General features: G+C 47.1%; 1 protein-coding gene across 1 annotated transcript in view; it reads left to right on the forward strand.

The window, feature by feature from the left end:
• TDRD3 (tudor domain containing 3) overlaps positions 1 to 23,173 on the forward strand; it is a 642,579-nt gene that overhangs the window by 321,414 nt on the left and 297,992 nt on the right. The window contains exon 4 of the mRNA XM_063952911.1: positions 3,353 to 3,513. Coding sequence (XP_063808981.1) covers positions 3,353 to 3,513 — 161 coding nt within the window. The remainder of the gene's footprint in view (positions 1 to 3,352; positions 3,514 to 23,173) is intronic.

Consider the following 23,173-nt stretch of genomic DNA (forward strand, 5'->3'; position numbering starts at 1 on the left):
CTTTTTGGGCATGATCCTAGACACGGAGATACAGAGAGTGTTTCTTCCGGAGGACAAAGCTCTGGAAAACCAGACCATGGTCAGGGAGCTTCTGAGGCCGACAAGTGTGTCGATTCATCAATGCACTCGGGTACTAGGGAAGATAGTTGCGGCTTACGAAGCCATTCCGTTTGGCAGGTTTCATGCCCGGGTGTTTCAGTGGGATCTGCTGAACAAATGGTCCGGGTCTCACCTGCACATGCACCGGAAAATTAGTCTATCTTCCAGGGCCAGGATTTCTCTCCTGTGGTGGCTGTAAGGCTCTCACCTTCTAGAGGGACGCCGATTCGGAATCCAGGACTGGGTCCTGCTGACAACAGATGCAAGTCTCTGAGGCTGGGGCGTAGTCACGCAAGGAAGAAATTTCCAGGGAAAATGGTCAAGCCAGGAATCTGGTCTCCACATAAATGTTCTCGAGTTAAGAGCCATTTGCAACAGCCTGCTGCATGCAAAGAACCTTCTTCAGGGTCTCCCTGTCCTGACCCAGTCGGACAACATAACATCAGTGGCGTACGTAAACCGCCAAGGCGGAACAAGGAGCAGGGCGGCAATGGCGGAGGCGACAAGAATCCTTCGCTGGGCGGAACAGCACGTGAGCGCTCTGTCAGCAGTCTTCCTCCCTGGCGTGGACAACTGGGAAGCAGACTTCCTCAGCAGACACGATCTCCATCTGGGAGAGTGGGCTCTTCATCGAGGTATTTGCAGAAGTGACAAGGCGTTGGGGAATTCCTCTGATAGACATGATGGCGTCTCGCCTCAACAAGAAGCTTTCGAGGTATTGTTCCAGGTCAAGGGACCCCCAAGCCAGTGCAGTGGACGCCCTGGTGACTCCGTGGGTGTTTCAGTCGGTGTATGTGTTCCCTCCACTTCCTCTCATTCCAAAGGTGCTGAGGATCGTAAGACGAACAAGGGTTCAGGCAATACTCGTTGTTCCAGATTGGCCACGGAGGGCCTGGTATCCGGATCTTCAGGAATTACTAGTGGAAGATCCCTGGCCGCTTCCTCTTAGAGAGGACCTGTTGCTGCAGGGGCCCTGCGTGTTACCGGACTTACCACGGCTGCGTTTGACGGCGTGGAAGTTGAGCGCCAAATCTTTGCTCGGAAAGGTATTCCCAGGGAAGTCATCCCCACTCTCCTTAAAGCTAGGATGGAGGTCACGGCAAAACATTATCACCGTATTTGGAGAAAATATGTGTCGTGGTGTGAACCAAAGCATCTCCTGCGGAGGAGTTTCACTTGGGTCGTTTCCTCCATTTTTTGCAGGCAGGCGTGGATGCAGGCCTGAAATTGGGTTCCATCAAAGTGCAGATTTTGGCTTTATCTATTTTCTTTCAAAAATAATTGTCCGTCCTTCCTGAGGTTCAGACTTTCGTGAAGGGAGTGCTGCATATCCATCCTCCATTTGTGCCACCCATGGCGCCGTGGGATCTTGAAGTGGTGTTGCAGTTTCTCATGTCTCACTGGTTTGAACCTTTGCGTAAGGTTGAGTTAAAGTTTCTCACTTGGAAAGTAGTCATGCTTTTGGCTCTGGCGTCTGCCAGACGAGTGTCCGAGTTGGCGGCTTTGTCTCACAAGATCCCATATTTGATCTTTCATTCGGATAGAGCGGAATTGAGGACTCGTCAACAATTCACATAAACCAACCTATTGTGGTACCTGTGGCTACGGAGGCTGTGGCGGTCCCAAAGGCTCTTGACGTTGTAAGAGCTTTGAAAATTTATGTCGCCAGAACGGCTTTTACTAGGAAGACAGAGGCTCTATTTGTCCTGTATGCTTCCAACAAGATTGGAAATCCTGCTTCTAAGCAAACTATTGAACGCTGGATTTGTAATACGATTCAGCAAGCTCATTCTTCAGCTGGGCTACCGTTGCCGAAGTCAGTAAAGGCCCATTCTACCAGGATGGTGGGCTCATCTTGGGCGGCTGCCCGAGGGGTCTCGGCACTTCAACTTTGCTGAGCAGCTACGTGGTCGGGTTCAAACACTTTTGCTAAGTCCTACAAGTTTGATACCCTGGCTGATGAGGACCTCATGTTTGCTCAATCTGTGCTGCAGAGTCGTCCGCACTCTCCCGCCCGGTCTGGAGCTTTGGTATAGACCTCATGATCCTTTTGGAGTCCCCAGCATCCTCTATGACATAAGAGAAAATAGGATTTTAATACCTACCTGTATATCCTTTTCTCCTAGTCCGTAGAGGATGCTGGGCGCCCATCCCAGTGCGTACTGTTCCTTGCAGTTGTATTGATACTGGTTATTTTTGGTTACACGTGGGTTGAGTATCAGTTATGTTTAGCTTGTTGCTGCTGTTAGTTCATACTGTTATCTGGTTTCCTGTTACTCCGGTTGTACGGTATGTTTGTGGTGTGGGCTGGTACGTTTCTCGCCCTTAGTTTAACAAAAATCCTTTCCTCGAAATGTCAGTCTCTCCTGGGCACAGTTCCTATAACTGAGGTCTGGGGGAGGGGCATAGAGGGAGGAGCCAGTTCACAACCAGTCAAAATCTTTTTAGTGTGCCCAGGCTCCTGCGGATCCCGTCTATACCCCATGGTCCTTTTGGAGTCCCCAGCATCCTCTACGGACTAGGAGAAAAGGATTTACCGGTAGGTATTAAAATCCTATTTTCTGCACATGTGCTGAACAGATTACCTCTACAACCTCGGTTGATGGAGCAGGATGGCATTGGCGCATGGGATTTGAGCATGTCAGGGAAAGACCACCAGGCTGTAGTTGCACCCCATGCAACCGCTTGAGTTAAGTGGTTAATGGCTCTAATCAGTGTGTAGTAGTGGTCTCTGAGCTTACCTTGCAGCCATCTGTTATGGAGGTATTACACAAACACCTACTTCTCATTCCAAACCTTTTACATGTTATGACACACACACTGATTTTCCTACCATGTGGTTGTCTTGTGACACACTTATGTTGTACTGTAATGTATTGTTGGTTAAATATAAAAATCTATGATAAATCGTTATAAATTGGAACAGATTTAATAATTTCAGTTTTGGTTAAAGTATAGTTTTCAAATATGTCCTAGCACTGAAATCGGGATTAATTGTGCTTTCTGACACAGAAACCATGCGACAGTTTAGCGCTGGTGTGAGCGCTACACTACTAATACAAATGTGTCCTGCTGTGTCTGACCACCAATCCTGTCAGTTGTATCCATAAGACAGCCATTATGTAAATGATTAAAAGCTATTTTTATATACAGCAGTTAACAGAAAATGGACATGTAGAGGGTTAAGTACATCTGACAATGTAATTTGATGTGTTTGTTTGCTTTTCTTCTAAATCTACCTTATATTTACCAGGTAGATGGTCCCTGTGTTCTACAAATTCAGAAAATCCGTAATGTGTCTGCTCCAAAAGATAATGAAGAATCTCAGGCAGCTCCCAGAATGCTTCGTTTACAGATGACTGACGGACATACAGCTTGCACAGCCATAGAGTTTAGTTACTTGTCGAAAGTCAGGTAAGCCATGTTCTTGCGTAGGCATAAAAGGTACTATACTGATACTTTGAGATAAGTGAATCATATGGTCTGAATAAAATAAGCTTCAATCATGGGATTTACTGAACTAACCAATGTCACAACTGATGGCTGGAGCTGGCGGAAGGAAGCCTCAGTTGCAGGGGCTGAGGTATAGTTAAACCTGGGTGGTAGTATGGGACTCTTAGACATGCAGTATCGCAGCCCGAAGGCGTGACCACGACAACAGGAGTAAGGTTAAAAGTTTTATTCAAGCACTGTTCAGGTGGTACATCAACAGCAACATCAGATATGGTAAAAGTATATGCAATACACCGTTCCTGTAAATACAACAGAGATGTAGATGGTACTGGGTGTGGTAATAATAGGTATCCGTCTAGGTAGACTTAGGAGATGGAATGTCCTTAACCGACACCCAGGTGCTGAGTGGTGCAATGAGTACAGGAACTGACCAGCAGGTGGTTCTCTGGAAGCTGGTTTGTATTGTCTGAGAGGTGAGTTAGTTGCTGGGTAGGCCGGACGGAACCGGACTGAATGATGAGATGAATGGAGTGCTTGATGATCCAATATAGCTGGAGAATAGCTAGATGCACTGGTGATGCTAGAGATCGTTGGAATTGAGAAGACGGTGACAGAGCACCGATGATTGCTGGTATTCGATGGCGGAGCACCGATGATTGCTGGTATTCGATGGCGGAGCACCGATGAGGTCTGAAGACAGAACACCGCTGGAAGCTAGCTGCTGGAAGCCGGTGTTTGGGCACTGCCAATTGCAGAGGGCAATGTAAGGACACTGCGGAGTCAGGCTGCACCGCTTGATGTTAAACTGGTGCGGGTCTCTAGTGGAGTTGGAAGCAGGAGCTGGAATATCTGAAATAGCAAACAACCACAACCAAAGCACTGACAACTTCCTGGTTCAGGAACAGGACCTTTATACCTGCAGCACTGCAGGGATTGGTTGGTCAATCAGGCAGAGTCCAGCGGTGCAACGGATTGGTGGAGATAGTGTCATGTGATTGAAACCAACATGGCTGCCCCCATACTAGCATTTGGAGGGAAATCTAGCTTGCAGAACCATGTGAAGAATTACAGTAATGGCGGCGGAGGGCAATGGACGGCAACTAGCACACTTGCTTCACAGAGATGCAGGAGACGCCATGCAGACTTGTTTGCGCATTTGAATCATGGAGATGGCGGCAGAGGCCGCAGCGGGCAGGAAATGCCACGCAGGCCCATCTTAGTACTGGAAGTGCAGAAATGGCGACGGAGGCCGCGGAGGGCTGGAAACGCCATTCTAACTACATGAGTTCACTGTGACAGCGCCTGCGGACTGACGGAGAGGAGATGTGAAGTGAAGATGTCAGCAGCACGACTGAGACTCGGCCCTGGAATGCTGAGCCAGCCTCAGGAGACACCTGGAAGGTAGATAATGGCGTCCAGTAACCCAGATCGTGACAACTAACATACATGAAATAACGAGCATTTCCGCTTACTGGAAGTGTCTGTCATGCCCCCTTCCTCCCCTTAGCAGCAGGTTGTCATGTATGCCAAAAAAAGTTTCTCTATAGCTGGATACACGTGGACTGATTTGGAAGATGAATGTTTGGTTTAACCACACACTTAACCCCCAGGCTGTTCTTCTGAGTAACTTCTAACTTTATTTCCATCTGCTACTGCTCTTAGAAAATGACCACACGCAGACAGAGAGCAATGATCAGCTAATCATGTTTCACAATACCCAATAAATATCTATTTGGTCCAAGTTGTTGGAGGACAACACACCCTGTATCACCGGGACTCATTGGCTGTTTTCAGCTTTGTGGGCCCCTTCATTAAGGAGATGGTGAATGACAGTGTTGGGACTGACTGTGTCACAGCAGGTCAAAGGACTGGTCTTTAAGGGTGATATGTACTAAGCAGTGATAAACGTGGAGAAGTGAGCCAGTGGAGAAGTTGCCTATGAAGTTGCCTAAGATGCTTTTAAGGTTGCTGTTTAGCTGAGCTGTGGCCGTGGAGAGTGCGCTATGCTACCACCTCCCCATCCGCCTGATGATTTTTTGCTCACCACTGGTTCCAATATGGTCTCGGTGAGACCAGCAGTCGGCATGCAGGGTCTGTGGTTTGTATGTGGGAGCGGCGGTCTCAGCTCGATATGTGGGGAGGGAGGGCGCAGCTCTCGGCTGGGCGGCTGTGGCAGGTACCGCTGGTACAAAGGCTCTGGCTGTGGAGATGGATAATTGGATGTGCAGGAGCTGATAGCAGCAGCGTGGCAGGTCCTTAACGAGTTTCTCCGTTAACCCCAACAACAGTTTCATTAGAAGGTGTAGCAGTGTGCTGAGACGCTGTTTTTAAAACAAGGATGACCAATCGGTGCAGCGATCTAATTACTTGTTCTCATGTGAATATAATAAATGAGGACAATCAACGTTTGTATGCCTGATTAGGCACTGATCTTTTTCAAATATATATATATATATATATAGAAAATGCACCAATAAACATTAACTCAACATACATAAACTAATGGCAACAATCAAACTAAATCGAGTAGCAATATAAATACATTTTGTATACATTTATACCTATAAGGAGAGACATAGGGGTATATGCAATTGCGGTCGAATTCCCGAAAATGTCGAAAAACGGGAAATTTTCGCCCCCCAAAAAAATTCGACAATGCAATTCAGTACTTTCCGTCACAAAAACGGACTTTCCATATTCGACTTTTTGAAATTCGACATTTGTCAAATTCGACATTTCTGCAATGGTACAAATGCGGCAATTCGACAAAAGTATATTCAATTGAAGTTTGGAAATTAGACAACAGTGCTTTTAGACAGTAAATTCGTCATTTTCAATCCGCCACACTTTGGTGGCGGAATCTAATAAAAAAAAAATTAAAACATGGTTTTTTTGGTGTTTTTTTTTATTGGTAATAGCATATTAGAAGGGATTAGGTACATGGTTTGTCTTTTTTGGAGGCACAAGTATTATTTATATATTTTTTAAAATATTATTTCTCTATCGTCCTAGTGGATGCTGGGGTTCCTGAAAGGACCATGGGGAATAGCGGCTCCGCAGGAGACAGGGCACAAAAAGTAAAGCTTTAGGATCAGGTGGTGTGCACTGGCTCCTCCCCCTATGACCCTCCTCCAAGCCTCAGTTAGATTTTTGTGCCCGGCCGAGAAGGGTGCAATCTAGGTGGCTCTCCTAAAGAGCTGCTTAGAAAAGTTTAGCTTAGGTTTTTTATTTTACAGTGAGTCCTGCTGGCAACAGGATCACTGCAACGAGGGACTTAGGGGAGAAGAAGTGAACTCACCTGCGTGCAGGATGGATTGGCTTCTTGGCTACTGGACATTAGCTCCAGAGGGACGATCACAGGTACAGCCTGGATGGTCACCGGAGCCTCGCCGCCGGCCCCCTTGCAGATGCTGAAACGAGAAGAGGTCCAGAATCGGCGGCAGAAGACTCCTCAGTCTTCTTAAGGTAGCGCACAGCACTGCAGCTGTGCGCCATTTTCCTCTCAGCACACTTCACACGGCAGTCACTGAGGGTGCAGGGCGCTGGGAGGGGGGCGCCCTGGGAGGCAAATGAAAACCTTTTTTGGCTAAAAATACCTCACATATAGCCTCCGGGGGCTATATGGAGATATTTAACCCCTGCCAGAATCCGTTAAGAGCGGGAGACGAGGCCGCCGAGAAAGGGGCGGGGCCTATCTCTTTAGCACACAGCGCCATTTTCCCTCACAGAAAGGCTGGAGGGAAGGCTCCCAGGCTCTCCCCTGCACTGCACTACAGAAACAGGGTTAAAACAGAGAGGGGGGGGCACTAATTTGGCGTTAGAAATATATAAAAAAGATGCTATAAGGGAAAACACTTATATAAGGTTGTCCCTATATAATTATAGCGTTTTTGGTGTGTGCTGGCAAACTCTCCCTCTGTCTCTCCAAAGGGCTAGTGGGTCCTGTCCTCTATCAGAGCATTCCCTGTGTGTGTGCTGTGTGTCGGTACGTGTGTGTCGACATGTATGAGGACGATGTTGGTGAGGAGGCGGAGCAATTGCCTGTAATGGTGATGTCACTCTCTAGGGAGTCGACACCGGAATGGATGGCTTATTTAGGGAATTACGTGATAATGTCAACACGCGCCAAGGTCGGTTGACGACATGAGACGGCCGACAAACAATTAGTACCGGTCCAGACGTCTCAAAAACACCGTCAGGGGTTTTAAAACGCCCGTTTACTTTAGTCGGTCGACACAGACACAGACAGGGACACTGAATCCAGTGTCGACGGTGAATAAACAAACGTATTCCTTATTAGGGCCACACGTTAAGGGCAATGAAGGAGGTGTTACATATTTCTGATACTACAAGTACCACAAAAGAGGGTATTATGTGGGATGTGAAAAAACTACCGTAGTTTTTCCTGAATCAGATAAATTAAATGAAGTGTGTGATGATGCGTGGGTTCCCCCCGATAGAAAATATGGGCGGTATACCCTTTCCCGCCAGAAGTTAGGGCGCGTTGGGAAACACCCCTTAGGGTGGATAAGGCGCTCACACGCTTATCAGAACAAGTGGCGGTACTGTCTATAGATAGGGCCGTCCTCAAGGAGCCAGCTGACAGGAGGCTGGAAAAATATCATAAAAAGTATATACACACATACTGGTGTTATACTGCGACCAGCGATCGCCTCAGCCTGGATGTGCAGAGCTGGGGTGGCTTGGTCGGATTCCCTGACTAAAAATATTGATACCCTTGACAGGGACAGTATTTTATTGACTATAGAGCATTTAAAGGATGTATTTCTATATATGCGAGATGCACAGAGGGATATTTGCACTCTGGCATCAAGAGTAAGTGCGATGTCCATATCTGCCAGAAGATGTTTATGGACACGACAGTGGTCAGGTGATGCAGATTCCAAACGGCACAAAGGTGTATTGCCGTATAAAGGAAGAGGAGTTATTTGGGGTCGGTCCATCGGACCTGGTGGCCACGGCAACTGCTGGAAAATCCACCGTTTTTACCCCAAGTCACATCTCTGCAGAAAAAGACACCGTCTTTTCAGCTTCAGTCCTTTCGTCCCTATAAGAGTCATATCTGCCCAGGGATAGAGGAAAGGGAAGAAGACTGCAGCAGGCAGCCCATTCCCAGGAACAGAAGCGTTCCACCGCTTCTGACAAGCTCTCAGCATGACGCTGAGACCGTACAGGACCCCTGGATCCTACAAGTAGTATCCCAGGGGTACAGTTTGGAATGTCGAGACGTTTCCCCTGCGCAGGCTCCTGAAGTCTGCTTTACCAAGGTCTCCCTCCGACAAGGAGGCAGTATGGGAAAAAATTCACGAGCTGTATTCCCAGCAGGTGATAATTAAATTACCCCTCCTACAACAAGAAAAGGGGTATTATTCCACACTATATTGTGGTACTGAAGCCAGAAGGCTAGGTGAGACCTATTCTAAATCTAAAAAAATTTGAACACTTACAAAGGTTCAAATCAAGATGGAGTCACTCAGAGCAGTGATAACGAACCAGGAAGAAGGGGACTATCTGGTGTCCCGAGACATCAGGGATGCTTACCTCCATGTCCCAAATTTGCCCTTATCACTAAAGGTACCTCAGGTTCGTGGTACAGAACTGTCACTATCAGTTTCAGACGCTGCCGTTTGGATTGTCTACGGCACCCCGGGTCTTTACCAAGGTAATGGCCGAAATGATGGTTCTTCTTCGAAGAAAAGGCGTCTTAATTATCCCTTACTTGGACGATCTCCTGATAAGGGCAAAGTCCAGGGAACAGTTGGAGGTCGGAGTAGCACTATCTCGGATACTGTTACAACAGCAGGGGTGGATTCTAAATATTCCAAAATCGCAGCTGATCCCGACAACAAGTCTCCTGTGCTTAGGGATGATTCTGGACACAGTCCAGAAAAAGGTGTTTCTCCCGGAAGAGAAAGCCAGGGAGTTATCCGAGCTAGTCAGGAACCTCCTAAAATCAGTGCATCATTGCACAAGGGCCATGGTAAAAAAATGGTGACTTCCTTCGAAGCAATTCCAGTCGGCAGATTTCATGCAAGAACTTTTCAGTGGAATCTGCTGGACAAAAGGTCCGGATCGCATCTTCAGATGCATCAGCGGATAACCCTATATCCACGGACAAGGGTGTCTCTCCTGTGGTGGTTACAGAGTGCTCATCTTCTAGAGGGCCGCAGATTCGGCATTCAGTTTTGGATGTTGGTGACCACGGAGGCCAGCCCGAGAGGCTGGGGAGCAGTCACACAAGGAAAAAATTTCCAGGGAGTGTGATCAAGTCTGGAGACTTTTCTCCACATAAATATAGCTAAGGGTAAATTTATAATGCTCTAAGCTTAGCAAGACCTCTGCTTCAAGGTCAGCCGGTATTGATCCAGTGGGATAAAACATCACGGCAGTCGCCCACGTAAATAGACAGGGCGGCACAAGAAGCAGGAGGGCAGTGGCAAAAACTGCAAGGACTTTTCGCTGGGCGGAAAATCATGTGATAGCACTGTCAGCAGTGTTTCATTCCGGGAATGGAAACTGGGAAGCAGACTTCCTCAGTAGGCACGACCTCCACCCGGCAGAGTGGGAACTTCATGGGGAAGTTTTCCACATAATTGTAAACCGTTGGGAATTACCAAAGGTGGACATGATGGCGTCCCGTCTGAACAAAAAACGGGACAGGTATTGCGCCAGGTTAAGAGACCCTCAGGCAATAGCTGTGGACGTTCTGGTAACACCGTGGGTGTACCAGTCGGTGTATGTGTTCCATCCTCTGCTTTTCATACCTAAGGTACTGAGAATTATAAGACGTAGAGGAGTAAGAACTATACTCATGGCTCCGGATTGGCCAAGAAGGACTTGGTACCCGGAACTTCAAGAGATGCTCACAGAGGACTTATGGCCTCTGCCGCTAAGAAGGGACTTGTTTCAGCAAGTACCATGTCTGTTCCAAGACTTACCGCAGCTGCGTTTGACGGCATGGCGGTGGAACGCCGGATCCTAAGGGAAAAGGCATTCAGGAAGAGGTCATTCCTACCCTGGTCAAAGCCAGAAAGGAGGTGACCGCACAACATTATCACCACATGTGGCGAAAATATGTTGCGTGGTGTGAGGCCAGGAAGGCCCCACGAAGAAATTTCAACTCGGTCGATTCTTGCATTTCTTGCAAACAGGAGTGTCTATGGGCCTCAAATTGGGGTCCATTAAAGTTCAAATTTCGGCCCTGTCGATTTTTCTTCCAGAAAGAATTGGCTTCAGTTCCTGAAGTCCAGAAGTTTGTCAAGGGAGTATTGCATATACAACCCCCTTTTGTGCCTCCAGTGGCACTGTGGGATCTCAACGTAGTTCTGGGATTCCTCAAAACACATTGGTTTAAAACCAGTCAAATCTGTGGATTTGAAGCATCTCACATGAAAAGTGAACATGCTCTTGGACCTGGCCTGGACCAGGCGAGTGTCAAATTGGTGGGTTTTTTTCTCAAAAAAGCCCATATCTGTTTGTCCATTCGGACAGGGCAGAGCTGCGGACTCGTCCCCAGTTCTCTCCCTAAGGTGGTGTCAGTGTTTCACCTGAACCAGTTTATTGTGGTGTCTTGCGCCTACTAGGGACTTGGAGGACTCCAAGTTGCTAGATGTGGTCAGGGCCCTGAAAATATAGGTTCCAGGACGGCTGGAGTCAGGAAAACTGACTTGCTGTTATCCTGTATGCACCCAACAAACTGGGTGCTCTTGCTTTTAAGCAGACTTTTGCTAGTTGGATGTGTAATACAATTCAGCTTGCACATTCTGTGGCAGGCCTGCCACAGCCAAAATATGTAAATGCCCATTCCACAAGGAAGGTGGGCTCATCTTGGGCGGCTGCCCGAGGGGTCTCGGCTTTACAACTTTGCCGAGCGGCTATTTAGTCAGGGGCAAACACGTTTGTAAAATCCTACAAATTTGATACCCTGGCTAAGGAGGACCTGGAGTTCTCTCATTCGGTGCTGCAGAGTCATCCGCACTCTCCCGCCCGTTTGGGAGCTTTGGTATAATCCCCATGGTCCTTTCAGGAACCCCAGCATCCACTAGGACGATAGAGAAAATAAGAATTTACTTACCGATAATTCTATTTCTCGGAGTCCGTAGTGGATGCTGGGCGCCCATCCCAAGTGCGGATTATCTGCATTACTTGTACATAGTTACAAAAATCGGGTTATTATTGTTGTGAGCCATCCTTTCAGAGGCTCCGCTGTTATCATACTGTTAACTGGGTTCAGATCACAGGTTGTACAGTGTGATTGGTGTGGCTGGTATGAGTCTTACCCGGGATTCATAAATCCTTCCTTATTGTGTACGCTCGTCCGGGCACAGTACCTAACTGAGGCTTGGAGGAGGGTCATAGGGGGAGGAGCCAGTGCACACCACCTGATCCTAAAGCTTTACTTTTTGTGCCCTGTCTCCTGCGGAGCCGCTATTCCCCATGGTCCTTTCAGGAACCCCAGCATCCACTACGGACTCCGAGAAATAGAATTATCGGTAAGTAAATTCTTATTTTTTTTTATTTTAAAAAAAAAAATGGAATGGTAAAAATCTGAAAAAAAATTGCGTGGGGTCCCCCCTCCTAAGCATAACCAGCCTCGGGCTCTTCGAGCCGGTCCTGGTTCTAAAAATCTGGGGGGAAAAATGACAGGGGATCCCCCGTATTTTTAAAACCAGCACCGGGCTCTGCGCCTGGTGCTGGTGCAAAAAATACGGGGAACAAAAAGAGTAGGGGCCCCCCGTATTTTTTACACCAGCATCGGGCTCCACTAGCTGGACAGATAATGCCACAGCCGGGGGTCACTTTTATACAGCGCCCTGCGGCCGCGGCATTAAATATCCAACTAGTCACCCCTGGCCGGGGTACCCTGGGGGAGTGGGGACCCCTTCAATCAAGGGGTCCCCCCCATCCACCCAAGGGCCAGGGGTGAAGCCTGAGGCTGTCCCCCCCCCCCCCCCCCCCCCCCCCCATCCAAGGGCTGCGGATGGGGGGCTGATAGCCTTAAGAAAATTGAAAGAATATTGTCCACTTGTATTTTTTTCCCAGTAGAACTACAGGTACCAGCAGGCCCGTTTTTCTCCTGCATGCTGGTACTTGTTGTTCTCCAAGTACCAGCTTGCGGGGTGGCTTGCTGGGACTTGTAGTACTACTGGAAAAAACAATATTCTTTCAATTTTCTCAAGGCTATCAGCCCCCCATCCGCAGCCCTTGGATGGGGGGGACAGCCTCGGGCTTCACCCCTGGCCCTTGGGTGGCTGGGGGGGGGGACCCCTTGATTGAAGGGGTCCCCACTCCCCCAGGGTAACCCGGCCAGGGGTGACTAGTTGGATATTTAATGCCACGGCCGCAGGGCGCTGTATAAAAGTGACCCCCGGCTGTGGCATTATCTGTCCAGCTAGTGGAGCCCGATGCTGGTGTAAAAATACGGGGGACCCCTACTCTTTTTGTCCCCCGTATTTTTTGCATCCGCACCAGGCGCAGAGCCCGGTGCTAGTTTTAAAAATACGGGGGATCCCCTGTCATTTTTCCCCCCGGATTTTTAGAACCAGGACCGGCTCGAAGAGCCCGAGACTGGTTATGCTTTAGAGGGGGGACCCCACGCAATTTTTTTCCGGGTTTTTTACAGTTTTTTTAAAAATTGGATCAAAATCCGTCAAATCGGCCGTTTTTCGACAGCGAGACTGTCGAATCCGTTTTTTATTGAATATGTTGAATTCCGGCACCCACTTGCCGGAATTCGACGGTCGAATTATGTCGAATTAAAAAACGGGCGAAAAATTGCCGCGATTCACCGCTAATTGCATATACCCCATAGGATTTTTTCAATATTTCATTAGTTATAAAGGGTATTTAGGATAGTAGAGCTAACTGCCCAATATTATAGCTCTCATGGCCTAGTGGACTAATGCCCCATGATATAAACCATGCAGACCAGTGTTTGAATCCCGCTCTGGGTTGGTATTGATTTTATTTTTACAGGTTGAGTATCCCTTATCCAAAATGCTTGGGACCAGCAGTATTTTGGATATGGGATTTTTCCGTATATTTTGGAATAATTGCATACCATAATGAGATATCATCGTGATGGGACCTAAATCTAAGCACAGAATGCATTTATGTTACATATACACCTTATACACACAGCCTGAAGGTCATTTAATACAATATTTTTAATAACTTTGTGTATTAAACAAAGTTTGTGTACATTGAGCCATCAGAAAACAAAGGTTTCACTATCTCACTCAAAAAAGTCCGTATTTCGGAATATTCCGTATTTCGGAATATTTGGATATGGGATACTCAACCTGTATTATTAATTTTATTTTTAGCATTATTATTATTAATTACATTTCTTGCTTTATTATTGAGAAATTTAAGTTGGAGACTCTTTGGTTTATTGTAATAAAAAATGAAGAAAATGTAAAAAAAAAAACCCCAATAATAAATAAATAAATAAATAAATATGCATTTTAATTATTTTTAAAACTTATATTATTAATAAATTGTTTGAGACAAATATATTCTTCACATAAGTGCTCTTTTGTGATACTTTTTATCATATACACTGCTCAAAAAAATAAAGGGAACACTTAAACAACACAATGTAACTCCAAGTCAATCACACTTCTGTGAAATCAAACTGTCCACTTAGGAAGCAACACTGATTGACAATCTATTTCACATGCTGTTGTGCAAATGGAATAGACAACAGGTGGAAATTATAGGCAATTAGCAAGACACCCCCAATAAAGGAGCTCCTATGCTTTCTGGCTGATGTTTTGGTCACTTTTGAAAGCTGGCGGTTCTTTCACTCTAGTGGTAGCATGAGACGGAGTCTACAACCCACACAAGTGGCTCAGGTAGTGCAGCTCATCCAGGATGGCACATCAATGCGAGCTGTGGCAAGAAGGTTTGCTGTGTCTGTCAGTGTAGTGTCCAGAGCATGGAGGCGCTACCAAGAGACAGGCCAGTACATCAGGAGACGTGGAGGAGGCCGTAGGAGGGCAACAACCCAGCAGCAGGACCGCTACCTCGGCCTTTGTGCAAGGAGGAACAGGAGGAGCACTGCCAGAGCCCTGCAAGCCACAAATGTGCATGTGTCTACTCAAACGATCAGAAATAGACTCCATGAGGGTGGTATGAGGGCCCGACGTCCACAGGTGGGGGTTGTGCTTACAGCCCAACACTGTGCAGGACGTTTGGCATTTGCCAGAGAACACCAAGATTGGCAAATTCGCCACTGGCGCCTTGTGCTCTTCACAGATGAAAGCAGGTTCTCACTGAGCACATGTGACAGACGTGACAGAGTCTGGAGACGCCAAGGAGAACGTTCTGCTGGTTGCAAAATCCTCCAGCATGTCCGGTTTGGCAGTGGGTCAGTAATGGTGTGGGGTAGCATTTCTTTGGAGGGCCGTACAGCCCTCCATGTGCTCGCCAGAGGTAACATGACTGCCATTAGGTACCGAGATGAGATCCTCAGACCCCTTGTGAGACCATATGCTGGTGCGGTTGGCCCTGGGTTTCTCCTAATGCAAGACAATGCTAGACCTCATGTGGCTGGAGTCTCATGTGGCTGGAGTGTGTCAGCAGTTCCTGCAAGACGAAGGCCTTGATGCTTTGGACTGGCCCGCCCGTTCCCCAGACCTGAATCCAATTGAGCACATCTGGGACATCATGTCTCGCTCCATCCACCAAAGCCACGTTGCACCACAGACTGTCCAGGAGTTGGCGGATGCTTTAGTCCAGGTCTGGAAGGAGATCCCTCAGGAGACCATCCACCACCTCTCATCAGGAGCATGCCCAGGCGTTGTAGGGAGGTCATACAGGCACGTGGAGGCCACACGCACTACTGAGCCTCATTTTGACTTGTTTTAAGGACATTACATCAAAGTTGGATCAGCCTGTAGTGTGTTTTTCCACTTTAATTTTGAGTGCGACTCCAAATCCAGACCTCCATGGGTTAATAAATTTGATTTCCGTTGATAATTTTTGTGTGATTTCTCTTACGTCCTAGAGGATGCTGGGGACTTCATAAGGACCATGGGGAATAGACGGGCTCCGCAGGATACATGGGCACTAAAAAGAACTTTAGATATGGGTGTGCACTGGCTCCTCCCTCTATGCCCCTACTCCAGACCTCAGTTTGATACTGTGCCCAGAGGAGACTGGGTGCATTACTGGGAGCTCTCCTGAGTTTCCTGAAAGAAAGAATTTTTGTTAGGTTTTTTATTATCAGGGAGCCTGCTGGCAACAGGCTCCCTGCATCGAGGGACTGAGGAGAGAGAAGCAGACCTACTTAAATGCTAGGCTCTGCTTCTTAGGCTACTGGACACCATTAGCTCCAGAGGGAGTCGGAACGCAGGTCTCTCCTAGCTGTTCGTCCCGGAGCCGCACCGCCGTCGTCCTCACAGAGCCTGGAGATAGAAGCCGGGTGAGTATAAGAAGATAGAAGAATTCAGATCTTCACTGAGGTAATGCTGCGCGCCATTGCTCCCACACAAAACACACACGGCAGGCACTGTAAGGGTGCAGGGCGCATGTGGGCGCCCTGGGCAGCAATTTACACCTCTGGGACTGGTAAAACTAGAGATATTCGCTCTGTGGGCTGTATATGGGTTTCCCCTGCCAGTTTTTGAACGGATTCGAGCGGGACCGAAGCCCGCCACTGAGGGGGCGGAACTTGATCCTCAGCACTCACCAGCGCCATTTTTCCCCACAGCACACGCTGAGAAGCTGGCTCCCCGGACTCTCCCCTGCTGAACACGGTGACAGAGGGGTTTAAAGAAGGGGGGGCACATAATTTGGCGCAATCAAGATAGCGCCATATATATATATATATATATATCTGGGAATTTTGGTTTCCAAAGTTATTGGCGCTGGGTGTGTGCTGGCATACTCTCTCTCTGTCTCTCCTAAGGGCCTTGTGGGGGAACTGTCTCCAGATTAGAGATTCCCTGTGTGTGTGGGGTGTCGGTACGCGTGTGTCGGCATGTCTGAAGCTGAAGGCTCTTCTAGGAAGGAGGTGGAGCAAATGAGTGTGGTGACTCCGTCGGCAACGCCGACACCTGACTGGGTGGTTATGTGGAATGTTTTAAATGCAAATGTGAATTTATTACACAAGAGGTTGGACAAAGCAGAGTCCAGGGAATGTACTTTTACTATGTCGCAGGGGCCTTCTGGGTCTCAAAAGCACCCACTATCCCAGGTTGTAGACACGGATACCGACACGGATTCTGACTCCAGTGTCGACTATGATGATGCGAGGTTACAGCCCAAATTGGCTAAAAGTATTCATTATATGATTATTGCATTAAAAGAGGTGTTGTATATCACAGATGACCCCTCTGTCCCTGACACGAGGGTACGCATGTATAAGGAAAAGAAACCTGAGGTAACCTTTCCCCCTTCTCATGAGCTGAACGAGTTATTTGAAAAGGCTTGGGAATCTCTGGACAAAAAAATGCAGATTCCCAAAAGGATTCTTATGGCATATCCTTTCCCGGCTAAGGACAGGATACGGTGGGAATCCTCCCCAAGGGTGGACAAAGCGTTGACACGCTTATCCAAAAAGGTAGCGCTGCCATCTCAAGATACCGCAACCCTCAAGGATCCTGCTGATCGCAGGCAGGAGATTACCTTGAAGTCAATTTACACACATACTGGTAAATTACTCAGACCGGCGATAGCGTCGGCTTGGGTTTGTAGCACTGTAGCAGCGTGGACAGATACCTTATCTGCTGATATAGATACGCTGGATAAGGAAACCATTTTATTGACCCTGGATCATATTAAGGATGCTGTCCTATATATGAGAGATGCTCAGAGAGAGGTTGGCCTACTGGGGTCCAGAGCCAACGCTATGGCGATTTCTGCTAGACGAGCCCTATGGACCCGACAATGGACGGGTGATGCCGACTCGAAGGGGCATATGGAGGTTTTGCCTTACAAGGGTGAGGTATTGTTTGGGGAAGGTCTCACGGACCTGGTTTCCACAGCTACTGCAGGTAAATCAACTTTTCTGCCTTATGTTTCCTCACAGCCTAAGAAAACGCCACATTATCAGATGCAGTCCTTTCGATCGCATAAACCCAAGAGAGTACGGGGATCTTCCTTTCATTCCAGAGGTAAGGGCAGGGGGAAAAAGCTGCCAACTACAGCTAGTTCCCAGGAGCAGAAGTCCTCCCCGGCCTCTACAAAATTCACCACATGACGCTGGGGCTCCGCTGAGGGAGTCCGCCCCAGTGGGGGCACGTCTTCGACTTTTCAGCCACGTGTGGGTTCACTCACAGGTAGATCGCTGAGTAATAGAAATTGTTTCCCAGGGTTACAAGCTGGAATTCGAAGAGGTGCCTCCTCGCCGGTTTTTCAAATCGGCCCTACCGGCTTCTTCCCCAGAGAGGGAAATAGTTTTAAATGCAATTCAAAAATTGTGTCTTCAATAAGTGGTGGTCAAGGTTCCCCTGCTTCAGCAGGGGATGGGGTATTACTCAACCCTGTTTGTGGTCCCGAAACCGGACGGTTCGGTCAGACCCATTTTAAATTTAAAATCCTTAAACCTATACTTAGATGGAATCGCTCAGGGCGGTCATAGCCAGCCTGGAAGGGGGGGATTACATGGTGTCCCTGGACATAAAGGATGCATACCTTCATGTCCCCATATATCCGCCTCATCAGGCGTTCCTGAGATGTGCGGTACAGGATTGTCATTACCAATTTCAGACGTTGCCGTTTGGGCTTTCCACGGGCCCGAGGATTTTCACCAAGGTAATGGCGGAAATGATGGTGCTCCTGCGCAAGCAGGGTGTCACAATTATCCCGCACTTGGACGATCTCCTAATAAAAGCGAGATCAAGAGAGCAGTTGCTGAACAGCGTATCACTTTCCCTGAGGGTGTTGCAGCAGCACAGCTGGAGTCACAGTTGGTTCCGACGACCCGTTTGCCTTTCTTAGGCATGATTCTGGATACAGACCAGAAAAGGGTTTATCTCCCGATGGAAAAGGCCCAAGAACTCATGAGTTTGGTCAGGGACCTCTTGAAGCCAAACAGGGTGTCGGTGCATCACTGCACTCGAGTTCTGGGAAAGATGGTGGCGTCTTACGAGGCCCTTCCGTTCGGCAGGTTCCATGCAAGGACTAACATCTACAGATTCATCAGATGATCAGCCTGTCCCCCAGGGCCAGGGTAACTCTCCCGTGGTGGCTGCAAAGTGCTCACCTGCTAGTGGGTCGCAGGTTCGGCAGTCAGGACTGGGTTCTGATAACCACGGACGCGAGCCTCCGAGGTTGGGGAGCAGTCACACAGGGAAGAAACTTCCAAGGTCTCTGGTCAAGCCAGGAGGCTTATCTTCACATCAGTGTACTGGAATTAAGGGCCATATACAACGGCCTTCGCCAAGCGGAGACTTTGCTTCGCGACCTACCGGTTCTGATTCAGTCAGACAACATCACAGCAGTGGCTCATGTAAACCGCCAAGGCGGAACAAAGAGCATAGTGGCAATGGCAGAAGCCACCAGGATTCTTCGCTGGGCGGAAAATCATGTAAGCGCTCTGACAGCAGTCTTCATTCCGGGAGTGGACAACTGGGAAGCAGACTTCCTCAGCAGACACGATCTACATCCAGGAGAGTGGGGACTTCATTAGGAAGTCTTCGCAGAGATTGCAAGTCGGTGGGGACAGCCTCAGATAGACATGATGGCGTCACGCCTCAACAAAAAGCTACCGAGGTATTGCGCCATGTCAAGGAACCCTCAGGCGGTAGCAGTGGACGCCCTGGTGACACCGTGGGTGTTCCAGTCGGTCTATGTGTTTCCTCCTCTTCCTCTCATCTCCAAGATATTGAGAATCATAAGACGAAGAGGAGTACAGACAATTCTCATTGTTCCAGATTGGCCTCGAAGGGCCTGGTATCCGGATCTGCAGGAAATGCTCACAGAAGATCCGTGGCCTCTTCCTCTCAGAGCGGACCTGCTACGACAGGGGCCCTATCTGTTCCAAGACTTACCGCGGCTGCGTTTGACGGCATGGCGGTTGAACGCCGGATCCTAGCAGAAAAGGGCATTCCGGATGAGGTCATTCCTACTCTGATAAAGGCTAGGAAGAACGTGACAGCAAAACATTATCACCGTATTTGGAGGAAGTATGTTTCTTGGTGTGAATCCAGGAATGCTCCTCCGGAAGAATTCCATCTGGGCCGTTTCCTTCACTTCCTACAGACAGGAGTGAATTTGGGCCTAAAATTAGGCTCCATTAAGGTTCAGATTTCGGCCCTATCCATTTTCTTTCAGAAGGAATTGGCTTCTCTTCCGGAAGTACAGACTTTTGTGAAGGGAGTGCTGCATATCCAGCCTCCTTTTGTACCTCCAGTGGCACCCTGGGACCTTAACGTGGTGTTGCGGTTCCTTAAGTCTCACTGGTTTGAACCTCTTAAAACGGTGGAATTAAAGTATCTCACTTGGAAAGTGGTCATGTTGTTGGCCTTGGCATCGGCAAGGCGAGTGTCGGAATTGGCAGCTTTATCTCACAAAAGCCCCTATCTGGTTTTCCATGTGGATAGAGCAGAGTTGAGGACTCATCCTCAATTTTTGCCCAAGGTGGTTTCATCTTTTCATATGAACCAACCTATTGTGGTGCCTGTGGCTACGCGGGACTTGGAGGATTCAGAGTCCCTTGATGTGGTCAGGGCATTGAAAATGTATGTGGCCAGAACGGCTCTGGTGAAGAAAACAGAGGCACTGTTTGTCCTGTTTGCAGCCAACAAGGTTGGCGCTCCTGCTTCTAAGCAGACTATTGCTCGCTGGATCTGTAACACGATTCAGCAGGCTCATTCGACGGCTGGATTGCCGTTACCAAATTCTGTAAAGGCCCATTCCACTAGGAAGGTGGGCTCTTCTTGGGCGGCTGCCCGAGGTGTTTCGGCATTACAGCTTTGCCGAGCAGCGACTTGGTCGGGTTCAAACACCTTTGCAAAGTTCTACAAGTTTGATACCCTGGCTGATGAGGACCTCATGTTTGCTCAATCGGTGCTGCAGAGTCATCTGCACTATCCCGCCCATTTTGGAGCTTTGGTATAATCCCCATGGTCCTTACGGAGTCCCCAGCATCCTCTAGCACGTAAGAGAAAATAAGATTTTAAACCTACCGGTAAATCTTTTTCTCCTAGTCCGTAGAGGATGCTGGGCCTCCGTCCCAGTGCGGACTACATTCTGCAAGACTTGTATATAGTTTCTGCTTACATAAGGGTTATGTTACAGTTTTGATCAGTCTCGGGCTGATGCTGTTTTGTTTCATACTGTTGACTGGTTCGTATATCCATGTTATACGGTGTGGATGGTGTGGGATGGTATGAATCTTAGAACACAAAAACAAGTAGGCGCTAGTAAGCTGGCTATGAGACAACTAATCGGTATTGACTGCTGCTTCACAAATTGAGGTGCTGAACCTAAAAAAAAACCCAGAAACTGAATAACGAACACAATGAAGCGCTGTCATAAACGATATTATTATTTATTTTAAAAATTCAAAATGTATTAATAGATAAAAATAGACATCCTGTAACTAAAAACATATAAACCTTCTTAATAACATGCACAAAACACTGTAGCAATTTAATATATCTCACTAGAGAAATACTCCTAAAAACAATGTATCCATTTATGCTTGGAGTAATATATTGTAACACTCTGCAATTGACCAGATTTCTTTGTATGAAACTCCACACGTGAATTAACTGGACATATGAGCCCGTTGGATAATTCTGAAAATATAAAGATCCATCCATAATATGGAAATTGACAAAGTTCACAGTTAAGTGTTCCACTCCGTTCTTTATGTGGATTATTAGCACCTCCAATGCTCCGGTGATGTTAAGCAGATCTTAAGAGGCTTAACGGGGTAGTTTGTTTTATATATATATATATATTATATGAAGCACAATAACAGTTTTAAGCAAGAATGCTATTTGGCAGTCTGTTAATTATGCTTACCCCAGCCTCTGAGACAGTGCAATTGATTGTATAATGGCTGTGGGCGCCGGTTGCCCACTTTCTAGCACTGAAGCCAAGAACGGTCTGACCGGAGCTGTGGGTGACTGTGAAAACTTTCCCCGTGGTGTGGATATGGAAACCCGACCGCTCCCTCTCGGTGATTGCTGGGAGGTCGTCAGAGACAGCTTATGTCCTGCGTCTCTGTAGCGGACTGCAGAGTGCCGGGCGGTGGATTTACCATTGAAAACCGTCCGGGATGTGCTGCTGGATGTTAGCCGCTCTAGTGAAAGTGGTCAACAGGATGACGGGCAAATTGCCGGGCGGAATGCTTGACGAGTTTCTCAGCCTTAATACCGGGGCTGTTTCCTCAGAAGTACCGCCTCCAATACCTTTGGGCTCTTTTATACTCCTTCATTCCCTAATTTCTATTACAGCTGTCAATTAACCAACGAACGAGCAGATGGATCAGAGCTATACCTGCTTGTTTAATTTGATCCTGGCTCACAATTAATAATGCATTAGTGTTTCAGATAAAAAACATTTTGTTATCTATATATAACAATCTAGAAAATTATTTTAATTATTACCTAGAGAATTAATAACAATTTATAATAAAAAAAATACCTATAAAGATATATAGAAAGACATCCGCCCATTAATAAACATCGGGCTAATTGCAAAATTAAAAATCAGTGTCTCATAGCCAGACATTACCACAAACAATCAATTAAACCTAATGATATTTCAAATACATTAAGACTGAGTCAAAAAAACATTAAATCACTATTCCAATATTTAATCTCTATACTGGATGGTATCAAATACCTATAAATCACGAACAGAGCAAAATATAATAAAGATAAGAAAATATAATTAATAATTAGTTGTTTTTAATTGTTATTCTATTCCCAAAAAATAATAAGCTCATTACTTATATAAGGATATGGAGATAGAACTGTATCCAAAAAATGGATTTATCAATAAAATATGGATTGGGACCCTGCACGGCACTCTGCAGTCCGCTACAGTGACACAAGACATAAGCTGTCTCTGACGACCTCCCAGCAATCACCGAGAGGGAGCGGTCGGGTTTCCATATCCACACCACGGGGAAAGTTTTCACAGTCACCCACAGCTCCGGTCAGACCGTTCTTGGCTTCAGTGCTAGAAAGTGGGCAGCCGGCGCCCACAGCCATTATACAATCAATTGCACTGTCTCAGAGGCTGGGGTAAGCATAATTAACAGACTGCCAAATAGCATTCTTGCTTAAAACTGTTATTGTGCTTCATATAATATATATATATATATATATATATATATATATATATATAAAACAAACTACCCCGTTAAGCCTCTTAAGATCTGCTTAACATCACCGGAGCATTGGAGGTGCTAATAATCCACATAAAGAACGGAGTGGAACACTTAACTGTGAACTTTGTCAATTTCCATATTATGGATGGATCTTTATATTTTTAGAATTATCCAACGGGCTCATATGTCCAGTTAATTCACGTGTGGAGTTTCATACAAAGAAATCTGGTCAATTGCAGAGTGTTACAATATATTACTCCAAGCATAAATGGATACATTGTTTTTAGGAGTATTTCTCTAGTGAGA

The sequence above is a fragment of the Pseudophryne corroboree genome, chromosome 2 (assembly GCF_028390025.1).
Source record: "Pseudophryne corroboree isolate aPseCor3 chromosome 2, aPseCor3.hap2, whole genome shotgun sequence".
Taxonomy (NCBI): Eukaryota; Metazoa; Chordata; class Amphibia; order Anura; family Myobatrachidae; genus Pseudophryne; species Pseudophryne corroboree.